The sequence below is a fragment of the Moschus berezovskii genome, chromosome 26 (assembly GCF_049115385.1).
Source record: "Moschus berezovskii isolate FMDL1 chromosome 26, NW_MosBer_1.0, whole genome shotgun sequence".
NCBI classification, from domain to species: domain Eukaryota; kingdom Metazoa; phylum Chordata; class Mammalia; order Artiodactyla; family Moschidae; genus Moschus; species Moschus berezovskii.
Window position 1 is genome coordinate 38,492,076 of NC_142485.1, and position 18,009 is coordinate 38,510,084.

The window sequence follows — 18,009 nt, forward strand, 5'->3', positions numbered from 1 at the left end:
AAGGTCCATCTAGTGAAGGCTATAGTTTTTCCCGTGGTCATGTATGGATGTGAGAGTTGGACTGTGAAGAAAGCTGATCACCAAAGAATTGATGCTTTTGAACTGTGGTGCTGGAGAAGACTCTTGAGAGTCCCTTGGACTGCAAGGAGATCCAACCAGTCCATTCTAAAGGAGCTCAATCCTGCATGTTCATTGGAAGGACTGATGCTAAAGCTGAAACTCCAGTACTTTGGCCACCTCATGCGACGAGTTGACTCACTGGAAAAGACTCTGATGTTGGGAGGTATTGGAGGTGTGAGGAGACGGGGACGACGGAGAATGAGATGGCTGGATGACATCACTGATTCGATGGACATGAGTTTGCGTGAACTCCGGGAGTTGGTGATGGACAGGGAGGCCTGGCGTGCTGTGATTCGTGGGGTCGCAGAGAGTCGGACACGACTGAGTGACTGAACTGAACTGAATACATACATCCCCTCCTTCTTGGACCTCCCCCCTCACCCCCATCCTACACATCTAGGTTACCACAGAGCACCCAGTTGAGCTTCTTTTGCTTTCTAATAACTTTCCACTGGCTATTTTACACACTGTTGTGTATGTATGTCAATCTCAATCTTTCTTACTTGCAAAGAGGATTTTTTTGGATTGAAATGAGTTTCAAAGAAGTAGTATTCAGGTTGATTTGAAATCAATATATAGTTATTTATTTTTATTGACAAGGGATGATAGAAGTTGATAATAAAGCCAGCAGTGTTTAATGTGTATATTCTAAAATTTTTAGACACAAACATGATTCACTTTTTATGCTTTTCCAAGTTTCATTTTATCTTAGGCTTAACGGGTTCTACATAATCTGTATAGATAGCGGGCGTTGGAACTGGCATAAGAATCCACCATGAGCGACAGCATTTCCACCTTCTTTGGCAGTAGGAAATTATATCCTCTGTTGTTTTGCAGGTGTCTCTTCTGCAAATGCCTTCCAGATTCAAACAGTGGTTTCGCGCAGAACCCATACCACTTCTTACTGCAGAAGAAGAGTCATTAAAATCATTAGCCCATGAAGGGAATATAAACCTGTAAACCTGGGTGTGAGATTAGATGAGCTCTAGCATGAGTATTTCTACATGGAGGAAAGAAACTGGACAAAGTGTCCATCCAATTGCTCTATCACGTTCACTAGCTCCTTTTCACCCAAGAGCCAAAATACTGAAAAACTCCCCTCCTTTCCTTATATCTTTAAGCTTCAAAAATAACTTTGGTAAGTGTTGAAGTGAAACAACAAAGAGGTGGACAAAATGTATGTTCTAAATACACAATGTCCTTATTATTTTACTCCTTTATATGGATCTTCAACCAGTATTTGTTGAGGGTCTTCTATTCACTGGGCATTTTTCTTTGTACTAGCAATAGAACAGTGAAAGTGGCAGAAATGTTTCTTATCCTCACAGCAACTTATATTCAGTGAGGAAAAGTTTACTATACCAAAATAGAATGACAAGATAATTTCACAAAGTGTTACATAGTTAGAATACAATAATAAGCCAGATATAGTCTGGAGGATGGAGTTGATAAAATGGACCAAGAAAGGCTTTCTCAGGATATACCATTTGAACTGAGATGTGAATGATGAAAATGAAACAGACAAGTAGTTATCCACGTGAAGGTCTGATAGGTGTATAGGGAGCAAGGTCCTTTGCTTAGTTTATTTGAAGAACAGAAAGACCTATGTGAATGGAACATATTGGGAAAAAATAAGTTTAATAAGAAATGAGATGATCTTGATTAAATGGGATCAAGATCATTGTGGGGTTGTAGGTCATAGGAAGCTTGCAGACTCATATAGTTAACATTGCAGTTTTCTTCCATCAGCTTCTCTGTGCTTATGCTTCTTTTAAAATGTTTGGCATTTTCACCTCCTCCAGTCCATTTAGATAAGGGATGGGGGAAGTTTCAGGAAAAACAACTCTGTTATACTCAGATGTGCCGTGTGCTAAGTCACTTCGGTCGTGTCCGATTCTTTATGACTCTATGGGAGGGCCAGGCTTCTCTGTCTGTGGGATTCTTCAGGCAAGAATACTGGAGTGGGTTGCCATTCCCTTCTCAAAGGGATCTTCCTGACCCCGGGATCAAACCAGTGTTTCTTACATCTCCTGCATTGACTGGTAGGTTCTTTACCATTAGCACCACTTGGGAAGGCCACTCAGATGTGGTACCGGTTTATTCTAAACTAATAGAAAAACTTCCAATCTCTTCACGTTTCAGTCAGCTCAGAAAGTAGAATTTATTTTTTCTTTCCAAGTTAGATATGATCTACCTAACTCAAGGGAAAAAGAAATTTTCATCATGGAGTATATCAGAGGAAATTTAAATTTGTGGACATGCTAAATGATCCTTTCAATTATATCTTTAAAAAGTATAAGGGTATTAGAAAGCTGAAAATTGGTCATTGTGTCAGACCATTATTTCCTCCTGGTAACTTATACAGTAGAAAAGTTAATTTACTAAGTAGCTCTCTAATGGCAGAGCTAAATAAACTGGCCTTCTAGTGGAAAATCCACGTAGAGCTGGAGTTAGGAAACAGACAGTTCATAGCTTCATTTGAACTCACCTGTGTGTTGAGAATTTTCGTAGAGTCAAGATCTTACCACTCAAGAAATAATGCAAGGTCCATTTACTAATGGATGGAGTCTATTAAATAAGATAGTTTTTAGTATCATCACATTAATTGTTTTATACTTGCCTGTCGAAGCCATTCCTAGCTAAGAATGATAAGTCAAAATTTTCTGATTAAAATTTGGTGGTGATGTTCCTGTTTACTGTAATAGAATCACATAGACAATATTCCCACTTGATCAAGTAACTTAAATATGTATTTGAAGGGGAGAATGGAAAAGAAAATCAACATTGACATCTGATAAACATTATTATTTTTTAAATAGGAAGAGTATTACCTTAACCAAGTTAAAGTTTGTCTGCACACAAAAAATCCAGATTTCATAGTAAAATACTAGCCTCAATCCCATGAAAATCATAAAGAGAAGACTGTCCAGTCAATATTATATGAATATAGTTCTGAAATTTTTGAGCCATGCCATAAGTCATAAGAAGGAAAGTCAATGATTACTTGAGCCCTTCCTTCAAAATCTCCCCAGCTGCCATGGGAACGATATAAGTAACATTGTGAAAGAATGTGTAGGGGCGCCAGAAATCACAGGGTACCATCAATGCATCAGAAACTGAGAAATAACTGAAAGACACAAACCAAACATGATCAGGTTGCAAGAAAGATTTAAACTCTGGCCGAGATTACACTGGTTTAGTGCTCTCAAGTGACTGCTATTGTAGAAATAAACGGATCCTGAAGACTATCTTTGAAATATTTCTATCCTTGAAAATGATAGGTTGATTTCCTAAAATACTTCCTTCTTCAAGGAAAAAAGTCTGTGAACTGAAACTTGAGCAGTGGGCCCTCTGTATTGGTCAACTGGGTAGGTGGAGGGTTTCCTGGAAGGTCAATGCTGTGATCACCAATCCTAACACAGGGACTGACTCTTGGGTTTTGCACATTGCTGTTTGGTTAAGACTGGAATCCAGGAACTGAGAAAAGAAGGGAAGAGGTTTACAGCGGTAGCTTTGGATGGCTGCAGAAACACATTCTCTATTGAGACCGTAAGAACATAGCAGACTGTGTATAGTAAATGAATTTATTATGAAGGAAGACTAGGAAGGCAAGATACTGTGAGTACAAGTTAATGGAAAAATAACATGTTTGGACTTTCACAGACTAAAGGTATGGGAATCACCCATATGAGCAAAGAAATATATTCTTGCCTTGACAAAGAAAGCAAGCTGAGTAATTTATGTGTGTGTGCTTAGTCACTCAGTCATGTCTGACTCTTTGAGACCCCATGGCCTGTAGCCAGCCAGGCACCTCTGTCCATGGGATTCTCCAGGCAAGAACACTGGAGTGGGTTGTCATGCCCTTCTCCAGGGGATCTTCCCAACCCAGGGATCAAACCTAGGTCTCCCACATTGCAGGTGGATTCTTTACGATCTGAGCCATCCAGGAATTTATAGATCACATTTTTAAGAGCCCCTCAGTGATCTGGGTTCTCAAAGAAAGCTAATTAACTAAAATCCAAAGGTGTAAGGACCTACCACAAGGGAGGGGGAGTGGGGCCACAGAGATGGCCACAGCGTGGGTGGTTTGTCTTACAGTCTTTCGGGCACCTCTCAAAGGTCTTACATTTATTCTTTGCCCTAAGAATTTAAGGTCACAGAGTCTCACATTTCATGTGACTGTCTCCATTTCCCAGCCCAATCATTTTCTTCCCACGTTGCACATGCATTAGTATTCCAAACTCTGTTATCCTTCTAATTGCCTCCAGATTTATGTTGAGGTACCTACTCTGTGCAATGCTGTTTAACATAAGAAGCCCTTCCTAAGGAGAAGGCGATGGCACCCCACTCCAGTACTCTTGCCTGGAAAATCCCATGGATGGAGGAGCCTGGTAGGCTGCAGTCCATGGGGTCGCTAGGAGTCTGACATGACTGAGCAACTTCACTTTCACTTTTCACTTTCCTGCATTGGAGAAGGAAATGGCAACCCACTCCAGTGTTCTTGCCTGGAGAATCCCAGGGACGGCGGAGCCTGGTGGGCTGCCGTCTGTGGGATCGCACAGAGTCGGACGGACACAACTGAAGTGACTTAGCAGCAGCAGCAGTAGCCCTTCCTAAAATGTGGACCAGCGCTTGATCTTCTCAGTAATTCCTCCCTGCTGCTGCTGCTACTGCTAAGACGCTCAGTCATGTCCAACTCTGTGCGACCCCATGGACTGAAGCCCATCAGGCTCCTCCGTCCATGGGATTTTCCAGGCAAGAGTACTGGAGTGGGTTGCCATTGCCTTCTCCTAATCCCTCCCTGCTGCTGCTACTAAGTCAGTTCAGTTGTGTCCGACTGTGCGACCCCATAGATGGCAGCCCACCAGCCTCCGCCGTCCCTGGGATTCTCCAGGCAAGAACACTGGAGTGGGTTGCCATTTCCTTCACCAATGCATGAAACTGAAAAGTGAAAGTCAAGTCGCTCAGTCGTGTCCGATGCAACCCCATGGACTGCAGCCCTAGGGACTCTAATTCTCTTTTTGAAACCCTCTCCTGGGTCTATGCCATTTACACAGCATGGCCCAGTGGCCAGTTTAAGTGAGACAGGACTGGGTTATGCCTTAGTTCTGATACAGTGGCAAGTGCTTCTTTCACTTTCCAAAGATGTCTAGTTCAGATTTTAAAAATGTTCACCCTACTTCTACAAGCATGGCTACACCTCTCCCATAATGAGAGTTGTGCTCATTATTACGCTGGTTTGTCAGTTCCTTCAGGAGGCAAACCTACAGGACAGAGCTCCCCGGGACGCACCCTCTGCACTAACTCCTGTCGCTAGCTCTCTGTCCATCTGTTTCTGACCTACTGAACAGATGTAACGATAGATGCTGATGGAACCCAGTCCTTTCCGATCTCCCTGCCTGCCAGTGGGTCACTGAGCCTCACCTAGACATCCCAAGCTACAAAGGAAGGATAAAGCCGACTGTGACGCCATCCATTTGGCTAACGGCGAAGGAATGGTCTCTCTACCGTCCTCCGCTGTTGTCATCCTATTAGGCTTATGAATCTGTGAGACTGATTCCAGAGTCTTGTCTGACCTTCCCAAAAGCTTTCTGATCTGTGGGCCCAGGCAATCAGAAACCTTACCTGGGGATAAGATGGTCAAGAAGAATAACGCAGAAAGCAGCAGGCAGGTCCTCACGGGGGAACAGCAGCTGGAGGGAAGGAGCGGCAGCATGGCTCCAGCTGGCGGTCGCTGGGCGGGCAGGTCCGTGGCCTTTTATGGTGTCCCTTGGGCTTGCGGTTTTTCCATGGTTAGTAGAGCCTATCCAAAAGAGAGTTAACTCAATCTTTCACAGGAAATCTCCAGGGAAAAAAGTACATGGTGTGGTGGAAGCTCAATGCATGAGAAAGCAGAAGCTGATGCCATGGGTTTCCCAGATTCAGGATATCCAAGCTGTCTGCTGTGTTCCCTTATGGGGACACCCTCCCAGCAGGGGATTGATGACTTTAGCAGTCAGCCAATGAAGACGTAGTCAGTTCCTCTTTATGTTACATGGAAAATAGAAATTGAGTTCTGTTTTGCATTTATAATGTCTAGAATTGAAAGTGTTTGCACATTTTGCCTTTAAAATTGCTGTTTTAGTTGTTCTACAGTCTTTTAAAATTATTTATTTATTTTTGGCTGTGCTGGTCTTCGTTGCTGTGCGGGCTTTTCTCTAGTTGTGGTAAGCAGGGGCTACTCCCTAGTTATGTTGTGGAGGTTTCTCATTGCAATGGCTTCTCTTGTTTCAGAGGAGTGCAAGCTCTAGTGTGCTCAGGCTTTTAAAGCTGGGGCAAGTGGGCTCAGAAGTTGTGGTTCCTGGGCTGTAGAGCACAGGCTCAATAGTTGCAGCTTAGTTGCTTTGCAGCATATAGGATCTTCCTGGATCAGGGATTGAAGCCATGTCGCCTGCATTGGCAGGAAGATTCTTTACCACTGAGCCAGCAGGGAAGCCCGCTCTACAGTCTTAATGTATTTTTCACCTACTTGATGTACCAGTTTTCAGGGAGAAAATGTTGCCTGCATTACCTTTGGTCCATTTATTGTGAAGTAACTAGACCAGGAGAACCCCATGGACAGGGGAGCCTGGCGGGCTACAGTCCATAGGGTTGCAAAGAGTTGGGCGTGACTGAAGAGACTTAGCAGGCACCTAGACTGTTTCCTGGATTTCCAGGACGACACAGCAATAGCACCAGTAACAGCAGCAGGAGAATCAATAGCGGCCACAGTTCTATCATCAGGATCCAGCCGATGAGAACAGAGTAGTGCCTTGGTTCACAGAGGGGACTTACATCAGGGTTTGTTCAGAGAGAATGCCAAGGGAACCCAGAAGCAACTGCAGGCAGTGGATATCACCCCTCAGTGAGACAACAACGTGGAAGAAGCCAGGGGCCAGGGGAGGACGCCTGTGGTCCTCAGGCCTCGGAGGAAGGGGCATGCTGCCCAGCTGTGCTGGTGCCTCTGCAGACCTGAGGGGAGACCTTTCGGAGTCAGTCCTCAGGTCTATGAGAGGGGGCATCGACTAGCTGTTGCGGACACCTGCTTGAGGACATTATGAGATGGGTTCTGTAGTGCCATGAGAATGTGGACCCAGGAGGCCACCGTTGCTCCTGGATGCAAGCCATTGTTGCTATAGCAACAGTGACAGGGGCAAAAGTGAGGGAGGAAGTCCATCCCCCTTCTACAAGCTCCAGCTCTCCCTGGAGAGTCCATCCTTGAAGCCAATTGGCAAAGGAGTCTGGGAAATGCGATCTGCACCTTCCTGGTCCCCGAGTTACTGGGAAGCGTGGTGTCAGAGAGGGCAACTGGAACAAAGAGACTCTGGGGAAATGACGCCACAGTGGATGCAATGTTAGAAAGTTCGAGCAGTCAGATTTTTTTTCAACATGCAGATGTTTCAAGTGATTATGTTGTAAACTCATTCTGCATTTCTTAGAGGTTAAGTCACTAGGGAAGCTGTGTTCCAGAGTGAAATACAGGAAGGGATGTTGAGCTGGGGATGATTCATTCCGGCAGTGGGATCTGATCATAATTGGGCCAGAAGGTGGTCAGACCCTGAAAAGGACTTAGAAGCAAAAACGAGAGAGAAGCAATACGTAAGAGTGAAAAATGCTATCAGTTATGCTGGAGTATCTAAGAATCACTTTCCTATGCTGCCTGCCCATCAATTAAAGGCTCGCCATTCTGAAGGATAGTTATGGGAGTGGGTGGGTGCCTCATACCTATTTAGGGCTTTTCTTGGGAGGCTACAACATGCTCTTGAGGCAAGATATTTACCCCCTTCTGGTTTCTGGTTCTTATCATTGTGTCAGAGCCTGTAGCCGAGTTTTTCAACCTCAGCACTGTTGATACTTTGGGTCAGATAATTCTTTGTCTTGAGGTCCTTTCTGTCATTGTAAGATGTCTAGCAGCATCCTGGCTACTATTAGTAGATGCTGGTAGCATCTTTCTGGTCGTCACAACCAAAAGCATCTCTAGACATTGGCAACTGTGTGCTGGGGAGAAAAGCATCTCCAGGTGAGAGGTCTGGTTTATAGTATCTAAGTCCTCATGCAGGGTTGTTTTTCTTCTACTTTAGGACCACTCCTTAGGGCAAAGGTTTGGCTGTAGGGTTATCAGATGGGAGCTGACTTTGAATGAACCCAGGTAAAAGTTGGGGTTATATGAACTCATCAGGAGCAGAGCCAGACAGGGTTTTTTCCATCACTCAGTATCAGGGCCCACCGTTTTGTAATTCAGACTGTAAGAGATGATGATGAAGACTTCTCTGCATGACTGGAACTTCTCCAGATTTTTACCTGTCCCCATGGTGGTGCCAGGTCTCAAAGGTACAGGGACGTTCTGGGGGTGGAAGCCGTGGTTACTCAGGAAGGCCGTGTTCTGGGTGGAGGAATATAGCAGGTTCTCGTAAGTGTATTCTATCCTGACATTAAAGCCTGAGGAAAAGAAGCCACAAGCTATTAGAAGTCAAAGGGAGCTATAAAAGCTGAAGAAAGGAACAGAACTGACATTTGCATTGTCTTTTAAGTCGGATATATTGAGATGTGTCTTTCACAACAGAATTTTATACATTAAAATTTAGCTTATTTCTATGAGTTTTTAAACATGCATATAGCTGTATAACCACCACCACAATCAATACCTAGACCAGTTCTATCACCTGCAAAATTCCCGTCATATTCTGCTGTGTCCGACTTCTCCTGTTCCCAGCCCCTGACTACATCTTCTCTTTCTGTCCTTATAGTCTATCTTCTCTTCTTATCTATTTCTACTTAAGTGAGGTTTTGGTAGTTTGTTTCTTTCAAAGAATTCACCCATTTTCATTGATCTTGTTGGATTTATGTACGTAAAGCTATGCCTAATAATGTCTGGTTGTTCACCTTATATCTGTAGGATCTAATGTGCTTACTTTCATGGCTGGCATTGGTAATCTGTGTGCTCTCTTTCTCAGATCAGAATGATAAGACACGTAAATTTTATTCATCGTTTCAAAGAACCAGCTTTTGATTCCATTTTTATTTTCTATTGATTTTCTGTTTAATTTCTTTTATTATTTACATTAATCTCCTCCTTTATTTATTTTAGATTGAATATGATCTTCTTTGACTATATAAACATTCGGATACTATAAATTTATTTCAAAATGCTACTGTAGCTTTATTCCACACATTTTGTTATATCATATTTTTATTTTTACTTAAGTCGAATGCTTATTCATTTTTATCTAGAAGCTGTTTGATTTTCAAATATATGGGAACTTCCCAAGTACTGAATATTGATTTCTGGTTTAATTCTAGTAAAGTTATTGAGCATATTTTGTGTGATCTAGATAATTTTGTGTTTATCAAAACTATTTTGTGGCCCAGAATACAGTTTACATCTCTAAATGCATACTTAGAGTGTTTATTCTACTGTTGTTGAGGGAAGGTTTTAAACAATATTAATTAGATTCAGCTGGTTGTTAGTATTGCCCAGGACTTTTATATAGTTACTGAATTTTTGTCCTCATATTTTAGTTATTACTGAAAAAGAAATGATGTTTTTATTGAGATATAATTGATATACAATATTATATTCATTTTGGGTGTACAACATAATGATTTAATATACGCATATATTTTGAAGTGATCACCACCATAAGTCTAATTAGCATCCATCAAAAAGCATGGAGAGCAAGCTCCAGGAGATAGTGAAAGACAGGGAAGCTTGAACAGCAACAAAGCGTGATTACAGATTTTTTCTTGGAATGAGGACTTTAAGATTGAGTCTCTTAGCAACTTTCAAGTATTGAAGTGTTGAACATCACCCAGAATGAATTTCTGAGTCAAGGCAGAATGCCTGACTATGTGCAATACAGTATTATTAACTATATTCACCATGCTGTACACTGGATCCCTAGGATTTATTTTATAATGAAGCTTTGTACCTTTTGACCGTTTTACCCTTTTTACCCACCTCCAACACCCTCACTCCAATGACCACCAATCTGTTCTATCTATGAGTTCATTGTTTTTTTGGTTTGTTTTTTCTTTTGGATTCCATGTATAAATGAGATCATACAAAATTTAACTTATTTCACATAGCATAATGCCATCAAGGTTCATTCATGTTGTCACAAAATACAGGACTTCCTTTAATATTTCATTATATATTAATATATATATCACATTTTCCTTATTCATTCATCTATCAATGGACACTTAAGTTTTCCATATCTTGATTATTGTGAATAATGCTGCAATTAACATTGGAGTACAGATATCTTTTTGAGTTAGTGTTTCTGTTTCCTTCAAAAAAAAAACCCAGAAGAAAATTTGTTGCATCATATGGTAGCTTTATTTTTTAAATTGCCTCTGTTTTCATTAGGGTAAAATGATCTTAAACATAAAAAACCCTAGAGATTCCATAAATGACTGTTAGAACTAATAAATGAATTAAAGTTTCAGGATACAAAATCTACATACAAAACTTAGTTGCATTTCTATATGCTAAAAATGAACTATCTGAAAAATTAAGAAAACAATTTTATTTGTGATAGCATCAAAAACAATAAAATACTTAGGAACAAATTTAGCCAAAGAATTGAACCATCTATACACTGGAAATATAAGACAATAATAAAGGAAATTGAAGAAAGCAGAAATAAATGAAAAGGTGTCCCAGAATGGAATATTGTTTGGTCATTAAAAAATAAGAAGGAAATGCATGGATGAACTTTGATAATGTATGCTAACTGAATTAAGTCAGAGAAAGACAAATACCATATGATCTCATTTATATGTGGAATTAAAAAAAAATCCAAACTCATAGAAACCCCAAATATATTGATGGTTGTTGGGGGTGGGATGAATGGGTGAGGGTGGTCAAAGTGTACAAGCTTCGTTATAAGGTAAATAAGTTCTGGAGAGCTAATAGACAGCCTGCTGTGTATAGTTAACAACATTTTAGTGTATAATTGAAAATTGATAAGGGAATAGATGTTAAAAGTTTGTGTCATGTATGCAAAAAAAATCAAACTATATGTTAGGATGGTAGTGGTAGTTTAGTCGCTAAGTTGTGTCCAACTCTTGCGACCACATGGACTGTAGCCCACCAGGCTCCTCTCCGTCTGTTAGGATGGCTATTGTCAAAAAATAAAAGAGAAAAAGTGTTGTTGAGAATGTGGAAAAAGAGGGACCCAGAGCACTGGCTGTGAAAAGGGTGTGAGAAGAACTTGTCTTTTATCTGGGTGTCATTCTGTCCGTGATTCAGCTTGCTGGTGATGTCCGGGAAGATTTCCTGCGAGCTGCCCTTTTGTCAGGAAGGGAGACCCCACGAGGCTGCATGGAGTGAAGCGGTGCATTTTCCAAGTGTGGAAGGGGATTCGTCCCCCGAGATGAAGGGCAGAGGGCTGCAGGGCCAGGTGGAAAACAGGAGGTGAGAGAAAGTTCCCGCCCCCCAACTGGAGCTCATCCAGGCCAGATAAAAAGATGGAAACCAAACCACAGCCAAGTGAGGATATATCATAGAATTCTTAAAACAGGTTCTGTGTTTGCAAATTTTGATTCTTTATTTATTGAGAACTCACTAAGAATCCCTGTGAGAACAAAAGACAGAGAAGCAAGAGTGAAAGTTCAGGAGAGTGAGAATAAAACATCCAAATAAACAAAAAGCTTCAGGAAGACTTCAGTGCACCCTGGGTGTAGTGGGGTCGACTTCAGGGACGTTCACCAAGGGCAAGCAGCATGGGCGGCCATCCATACATCGCCCAGAATGAATTTCTGAGTCGAGGCAGAATTCCTGGCAGGACCCATTTGGACGCTCACAGACCTCCCTGAAGCTGGTGCTGCCTGCACAGAGAAGAGGGTGATGGTTACTGTTTACTGGTCTCCTTAAATTTTATTGAATTTCATGCGGTGAAGGAATATCTGGAAACAAGCTTGTATGGATTTTTCATTGTTACTCGATTTTCTTAAAAATTTGTTGTTTAGTTGCTAAGTCGTGTCCAGTTCTTTGCGACCACGTGGACTGCAGCCTGCTAGGCTCCTCTGTCCATGGGATTTCCCGGGCAAGAGTACTGGAGTCGGTTGCCATTTCCTTCTCCAAGGGATCTCCCCAACCCAGGGTTTGGCAGACAGATTCTTTACCACTGAGTACCTGGGAGAGCCCCTTAAAAATCTGCTTTCACACAAAAAATTTGGATTTGGGGCATTCTTGTAAAATCCGGCAAGATTGAGAGCATCTAAGAAAGGAAAGACTGCCCATGGGGAGCCCTGCTCTCGCTCAGGGGCTCACACACATCAAAGCTCCTCCCGTCTTTCTCACTACCTGTTATCTCCTGACACTGATGGCAGAAGTCAGTTTTTATTTGTTATGAGTCTTGTATTGCTCATTTTTCTAAAGTAGAAAAAACTTTTTAGAGAAAGCTGTCTTTCTGTGTGTTTGTGTATCTTTCAAAAGTGGAACTGAAATACAGATCCAAAAGATAATGTACACAAGGAAATTATTAGAGAGGATATACTTCTGGGAGAAGGGAACGATATTCCTACATATGGAATGTGCAGACAGAGCCCACGTCAGCATTTCTTGCATCATGAGGGGGCACTCACTGCTTCTCTCCCTGGTGCTGCTCTTCCAGGTTGCAACCTGCTGCAGGATTCATTGCAAACAATAAGAGTTCTTAAGGGATAGGCTACCCACTCCATTATTCTTGGGCTTCCCTAGTAGCTCAGATGGTAAAGAATCTGCCTGCAATGCGGGAGACCTGGGTTTGATCCCTGGGTTGGGAAGATCCCCTGGAGAAGGGACTGGCTACCCACCCCAGTGTTCTTGCCTGGAGAATTCCATGGACAGAGGAGCCTGGCGGGCTACAGTCTATGGGGTCACAAAGAGTCAGACACAACTAAACGACTTTCACTTTCAAGGGCTGAACACACATGCTTGTTGAAAACATTGAATTGTATTTGACTGACATCCTAATATGTTAGTGTTCTGGAGATGGGTCACACACAATGAGGGGCTCATTTTCGAAAACGGCTTCATCTCAGCAGTCTCCATATGTAACAAAGAGCACCTTTCCCAAGACAGCTTCTGAAACTCTTTGCTGGCATTAAAAACGGTCTCAAAACCAGCACTTCTAGATTTTTCTATTCCAGAACACAAAAGCCAACTCTTGAATAGCTTCAAATCAGTGTAGGGCATTTGTAGCAATTCAACAAAAGTCCATTGAATTCAAAGTAAAGTCAAATGTATTAAATTGAATTTAACTCTTTACCGTTCACAAAACAATGCATCCACTGAATGGGAGGCCCTTACTGGGGAGCAGACTTCCAAAGGAAAAAAAGATATGATGGCCCTTGACTTCCAAGATACCATGGTTGAGTCATCTTGGTGGCTAGACAGTCCAGGGAAGAGTCAACTAGCTCTCAAAATAGAGTGTTGGCCTGAGGATGAAGAAGAGGTTTGGTAGTGAGAGCCAGAGGTAAGTAAAACATGACTGAAATAAAGACAGAGTAAGTGTCCCAGGGGATGAGAGCTCAAGGCACTAAAGCCTCAAAGAATCTGATGGTTGGAGCAGGCTTTGGAAGGAAAATTATGGGCTCAGATTAGTACTAAGTAAGGCTGTGTATTCAAGGTTTTCATCTGCATTTTTCCTTACTCCCAGAATAATAACATTCTCTGGATGTGTGTGTGTACACACACATGCACTTTGCCTGTCTGTGAAATATATCCACTGCCTCACACTCCACAAGGGATCTGAGATGAATGAAAGGGCTGGGATTATAGCTCCTTATATGAGGACTGTCCACATTCACCCGTCTGTGTACCTTCAGACTCCTTCCCAACCCTGAGACCCTGAATTCTCAGGAAAAGACAAGACATTCCTGTTGACGGAGGATCCTGTTGATCCCTCCTTAGATCAACACATCCTGGAGATAAACATCTGTGCCTGCCCCTGTGATGGGTGTTGGCATACCACACAGCATGCAGGTGGAGAGACCCCACTGCAGTGCCATCTTCATCTCTGTGTTTAAGTTCTATTCCAGAACAACAGATGTTGAAAAGGAAGAGGAAGCCCAAGATTGGGATGGAGGCTTCGGAGACATCATCAAGCCAGGAGACCAGCAGTGTTAAGGGGCAATGGATTAGAGGTCTCTTGGGAGTCAGACACAGACTAAGCACACACACATACACACACTGACTCAGAGTAAGTCTTTCAAGGAGACCCTCACCTATCCACCTGCCAGGCCCCTGTAGCTTTGGCATAGCTCTCACATAAGTATAAGGATTCTAATTTTTGCTGCAAGTAGTGGAGTTTTGGAGACCAAAAGTTAGCAGAGTAATGCCTTCTTTTTTGTTACCTAGATCTAGAAACTGCTAGTAAAGCTGCCTAAATAATTCACCTTCAGTGCTGGAGGGTTTCTTTCAAGCCCTTGAAACGCCCTTGAAACGCCCTTGACCTCACGTCATCTCACTGAGAGTCGCTGGGGGAACGACTGAGTCAGGAGGCTGCGGGTCTGTCCAGGTTTCCCACGAGACCCTCCTCAGGCAGAGGTGATGGTGACGTTGCTCTGATCACTGGATCCGCTCAAGGTCTCAGGCCTCTACTCTTACCAAGGCGTCAGCAAGGTTTTGTTGTTGTTACCTGGTGGAACGTGGCTCATAAAGAAGAGAATGGTGAACGCGGGGACAGCAGTGCTCATGGCTGGAGAGAGGAGACAGCCTGGCTTCGTCTCCAGGAGGCAGAGGACGCTTCCGTCCGCCGCCGCAGCGCCAGCGGGCCGTCGGGGCCGGATGTCCGCGCTCCTCCGCCTCGTTAGGGCTCCGCGCAGAGCGGTTCTGAGCCCAGAGCGGCCTTGGCAGGAAGCCGGAGAACCCTCCTTTCGTGGGACACTCAGAGCATTGGGAGCCTGTGGGCGCACTCTTTGGGCCAGAAAACCGTGTTAAATGGGAACAGGAGCTACAAGTGCTTTGGCTCCAGATTAAAGGGTCTGGGCGAGGAGCCGTCTGTACTCAGGTACAGTGAGTGGGCTGGTTTCGCCAGTGACTAGACATTAGTGAGCTCTCCCCAGGCTTTACGAGCCATCCTCACGATCAATCGCCTTCTCCCTCCGGGTCGGAAAGCCCACGGTGCTCTGCTCACAATGTACTCATGACACGCATGTGAGTTTGCTTAGCAGACACTTGCCTCCCAGTGAGGTGTGAGCTTGTTGCTGAGATCACGCTTTGCTCCTCAGGGCTGAGGAGGAAGTTGAATCCTGTGGTCATTTACTGTCAGAACCTCATCAGGTCAGATGCTGGTGGGGCAGGGAAATGGACATACCTCTGAACATGGAGGCAGGAGCTCAGGGTTCAGGTCCAAGTCTCTAGGGCAGCCCCTCACTAGAGGTCCAGACACCGGCAGAAAGCTGTCTTCCTGGAGTCTCAGCAGCACTGCATAGCTTCAGATCTGTGTACCTTGATCAGGAGACACTCAATCACGCATGAAAACAACTGGGAAAGCTGCTCCAAGATGCAGATACCTAGACCCAGTCCAGGAAGTTTTAGTTTGGTAGAGTGCAGTGGAGCCTAGACTGCATTTTTAACTTCCCAGGTACCAATTCTGGAGAGTATTCTGGAATACTCAATGGAAAATGTCACCTTAGATAATCTCTCAGCTCATTTCTAGCTCTTACATTAGAGTATTCCAAGTGCTCTTGTCTGAGTAAATCTCATGGTTGGCTTTTATGACTGGCAACAACATTCTGTGTGTTTGTACAGGTGTGTATGGATGTGTCTGTGTGTGCCTGTATGCAGCACACAAAGGTAAATTGCCACCTTAATCTGTGCCAAGTTAGAGTCCATTTTTTAAAGACAACTGGCCAGGGGAATAATTAAATTGACAGAGCAATCTACTTGGAAGAAGGCTCTTGCAGTAGTAGAGACTAATTGAGGTTCCAGACTAAAACAATGTGTGTGTATAGAGAGGGAGGAGCAAGAATGTTTGAGAGACAAAGCATGGGGCCATGATGATGTTTATAATGAAAGTGGGCACATATGAGTAGCCAGTAATTTTAACCTCAGTGCTTAAGTAAATGGTAAGATCACTTACCTGAAAATAGAACTGTGCTGAGAGGCAAGCTGGCTTCTATGATAGCTCTGCTGGTAAAGATCCGCATGCAACGCAGGAGACCCCAGTTCGATTCCTGAGTAAGGAAGGTCCACTGGAGAAGGGATAGGCTACCGTCTCCAGTATTCTGGCCTGGAGAATTCCATGGACTACACAATCCATGGGGTCCCAAAGAGTTGGGCACAACTGAGCGACTTTGGCTCACTTCACTGAGAGACAAGGGAGTGGTGACGATCAGCCTGAGCAAGTGTAGATAAGTGCCTGGTCGGTCAGGGAGTTCTAGAACCACTCGTGGTGGCCTCTACTGCCCCCTGTCGGTCCAGGAGCAACACTCACTGACACTGGCTTGTCGTCCTCCTCTGAGACCATCAGAAGCCTGTTGTCTGGACTCCTAGGGTTCTGGAGGAAGAGCTGGCAGAGGGCACCTAAGTATGAGGGCCAAGGTGACTCTGGGGCTTCCTGTGGCTGTAGGCAGGACACAGGCTGACCACATTCTCCATGCAGGGGTCTGACACGGTTGCATTGTTAGCGTGCATAAGTGGCCCCGGGGTCTGGGAGGCCCTAATTCTGTGTTTTTAATCAAGTCCTCCCATGCTCCTCTTGCCCCTCAATTACAAGATCTATCTTGAGTAAAAATAATATTAAGATGATCTTTAAGGCTTAGCGATAAAAACCACAAACAAAATGCTTTAGATGGTAAAACTTTATTAAAATAGAAATGTTTTCACTGGTAAATTATATAAAATCTGTGGGAGACATTATATCAATCCTACCAAAATTATCATTAAAAAGCAAGGCGGCAACTTATTCCAACTAGTTTTCCATACCAGTATTCCATAATAGGGCTTCCCTAGTAGCTCAGTCTGTAAAGAATTTGCCTGCAGTGCAGGAGACCTGGGTTCAACGCCTGGGTTGGGAAGATACCCTGGAGGAGGGCATGACAACCCACTGCAGTATTCTTGCCTGGAGAATCCCCATGGACAGAGGAGCCTGGCGGACTGCAGTCCATGGGGTCCAAAAGAGGTCCATGGCTGAGCAACTAAGCATGGCATTGCATGGTAACAAAATCAAGTAGTACCTAATAACAAAATCAAAAATGTCCTTATGAGCATAAATTCAAAAGATCTTAATAAACTATTAGCATATTAAATTCAACAGAATGTAATTATATATACATATAAAATGGATCTTCACCTATTGGTGATTTGATTTAGGACAGAAGGAAGGCCCCGCTGGGACTGGGTGCAGGGCCTGCCTGACAAGGATGTTGAATGTGACCAAATGATTTTTCTACATTCTCTTGAGAAATTGTGTAATTTTTCTTGTTTATTCTGTACACACAGAAAGAAACTTTTTAAATCAAAGCTTTATAGTAACATTTAATGAAACTTGATAAGCACAGGCACAGGAATTTTCCCCACTGTGATTTATAGTGAAAGACTCCACAGAGTCCACTAGACTTATCTCAGGAAAGGACGCGGCTGACCTTCTGCAGAGCAGAGGCAGGCCCTTCAGGCAGGTTCCAAATGTTCAGATACAGACACTACCATCAAATACAGACACTACATCACTCCCTATCTACACAATGGTTAAAAGTTACTCCTAGAATTTGCCGCAATTACTTATAATAGATTTAGGCTGACAGCTTGACATTCAGTTGGATGAGTGCCATGTTGCAGACTCGGATTCCACGAGGAGACAGTGCAGTGCGAGCAGCTGTGTGTCCCCAGGGTGGTCCGGCCCCACTGCTGTTTGGCCCCCCAGGCTGGGGAGTTCTGCT

General features: G+C 43.4%; 2 protein-coding genes across 2 annotated transcripts; both read right to left on the reverse strand.

Moving 5' to 3' along the window:
- Positions 1 to 804: 804 nt before the first annotated feature.
- Positions 805 to 5,986, reverse strand: LOC148773766 (beta-defensin 109-like). The gene is made up of 2 exons (XM_088832735.1): positions 5,746 to 5,986; positions 805 to 1,024 (listed from the first exon to the last, which is right to left on the reverse strand). Exons 1-2 carry the CDS (start codon positions 5,834 to 5,836, stop codon positions 819 to 821), a joined length of 297 nt encoding a protein of 98 aa, XP_088688861.1. The 5' UTR covers positions 5,837 to 5,986; the 3' UTR covers positions 805 to 818.
- Positions 5,987 to 11,806: 5,820 nt separating this feature from the next.
- DEFB108B (defensin beta 108B) lies at positions 11,807 to 14,823 on the reverse strand. Its single transcript, XM_088832670.1, has 2 exons — positions 14,766 to 14,823; positions 11,807 to 11,970 (listed from the first exon to the last, which is right to left on the reverse strand). The coding sequence occupies exons 1-2, from the start codon at positions 14,821 to 14,823 to the stop codon at positions 11,807 to 11,809; spliced, it is 222 nt and encodes a 73-aa protein (XP_088688796.1).
- Positions 14,824 to 18,009: the final 3,186 nt, after the last annotated feature.

Excerpts from the sequence above, each read along its gene's own strand:
- LOC148773766 (XM_088832735.1), bottom strand. The coding sequence starts at position 5,836 with ATGCTGCCGCTCCTTCCCTCCAGCTGCTGTTCCCCCGTGAGGACCTGC. Across the intron at positions 1,025-5,745 it reads CTTGACCATCTTATCCCCAG|TAAGAAGTGGTATGGGTTCT; the intron begins GTAAGGTTTCTG and ends CTTCTTCTGCAG.
- DEFB108B (XM_088832670.1), bottom strand. The coding sequence starts at position 14,823 with ATGAGCACTGCTGTCCCCGCGTTCACCATTCTCTTCTTTATGAGCCAC. Across the intron at positions 11,971-14,765 it reads TATGAGCCACGTTCCACCAG|GCAGCACCAGCTTCAGGGAG; the intron begins GTAACAACAACA and ends TTCTCTGTGCAG.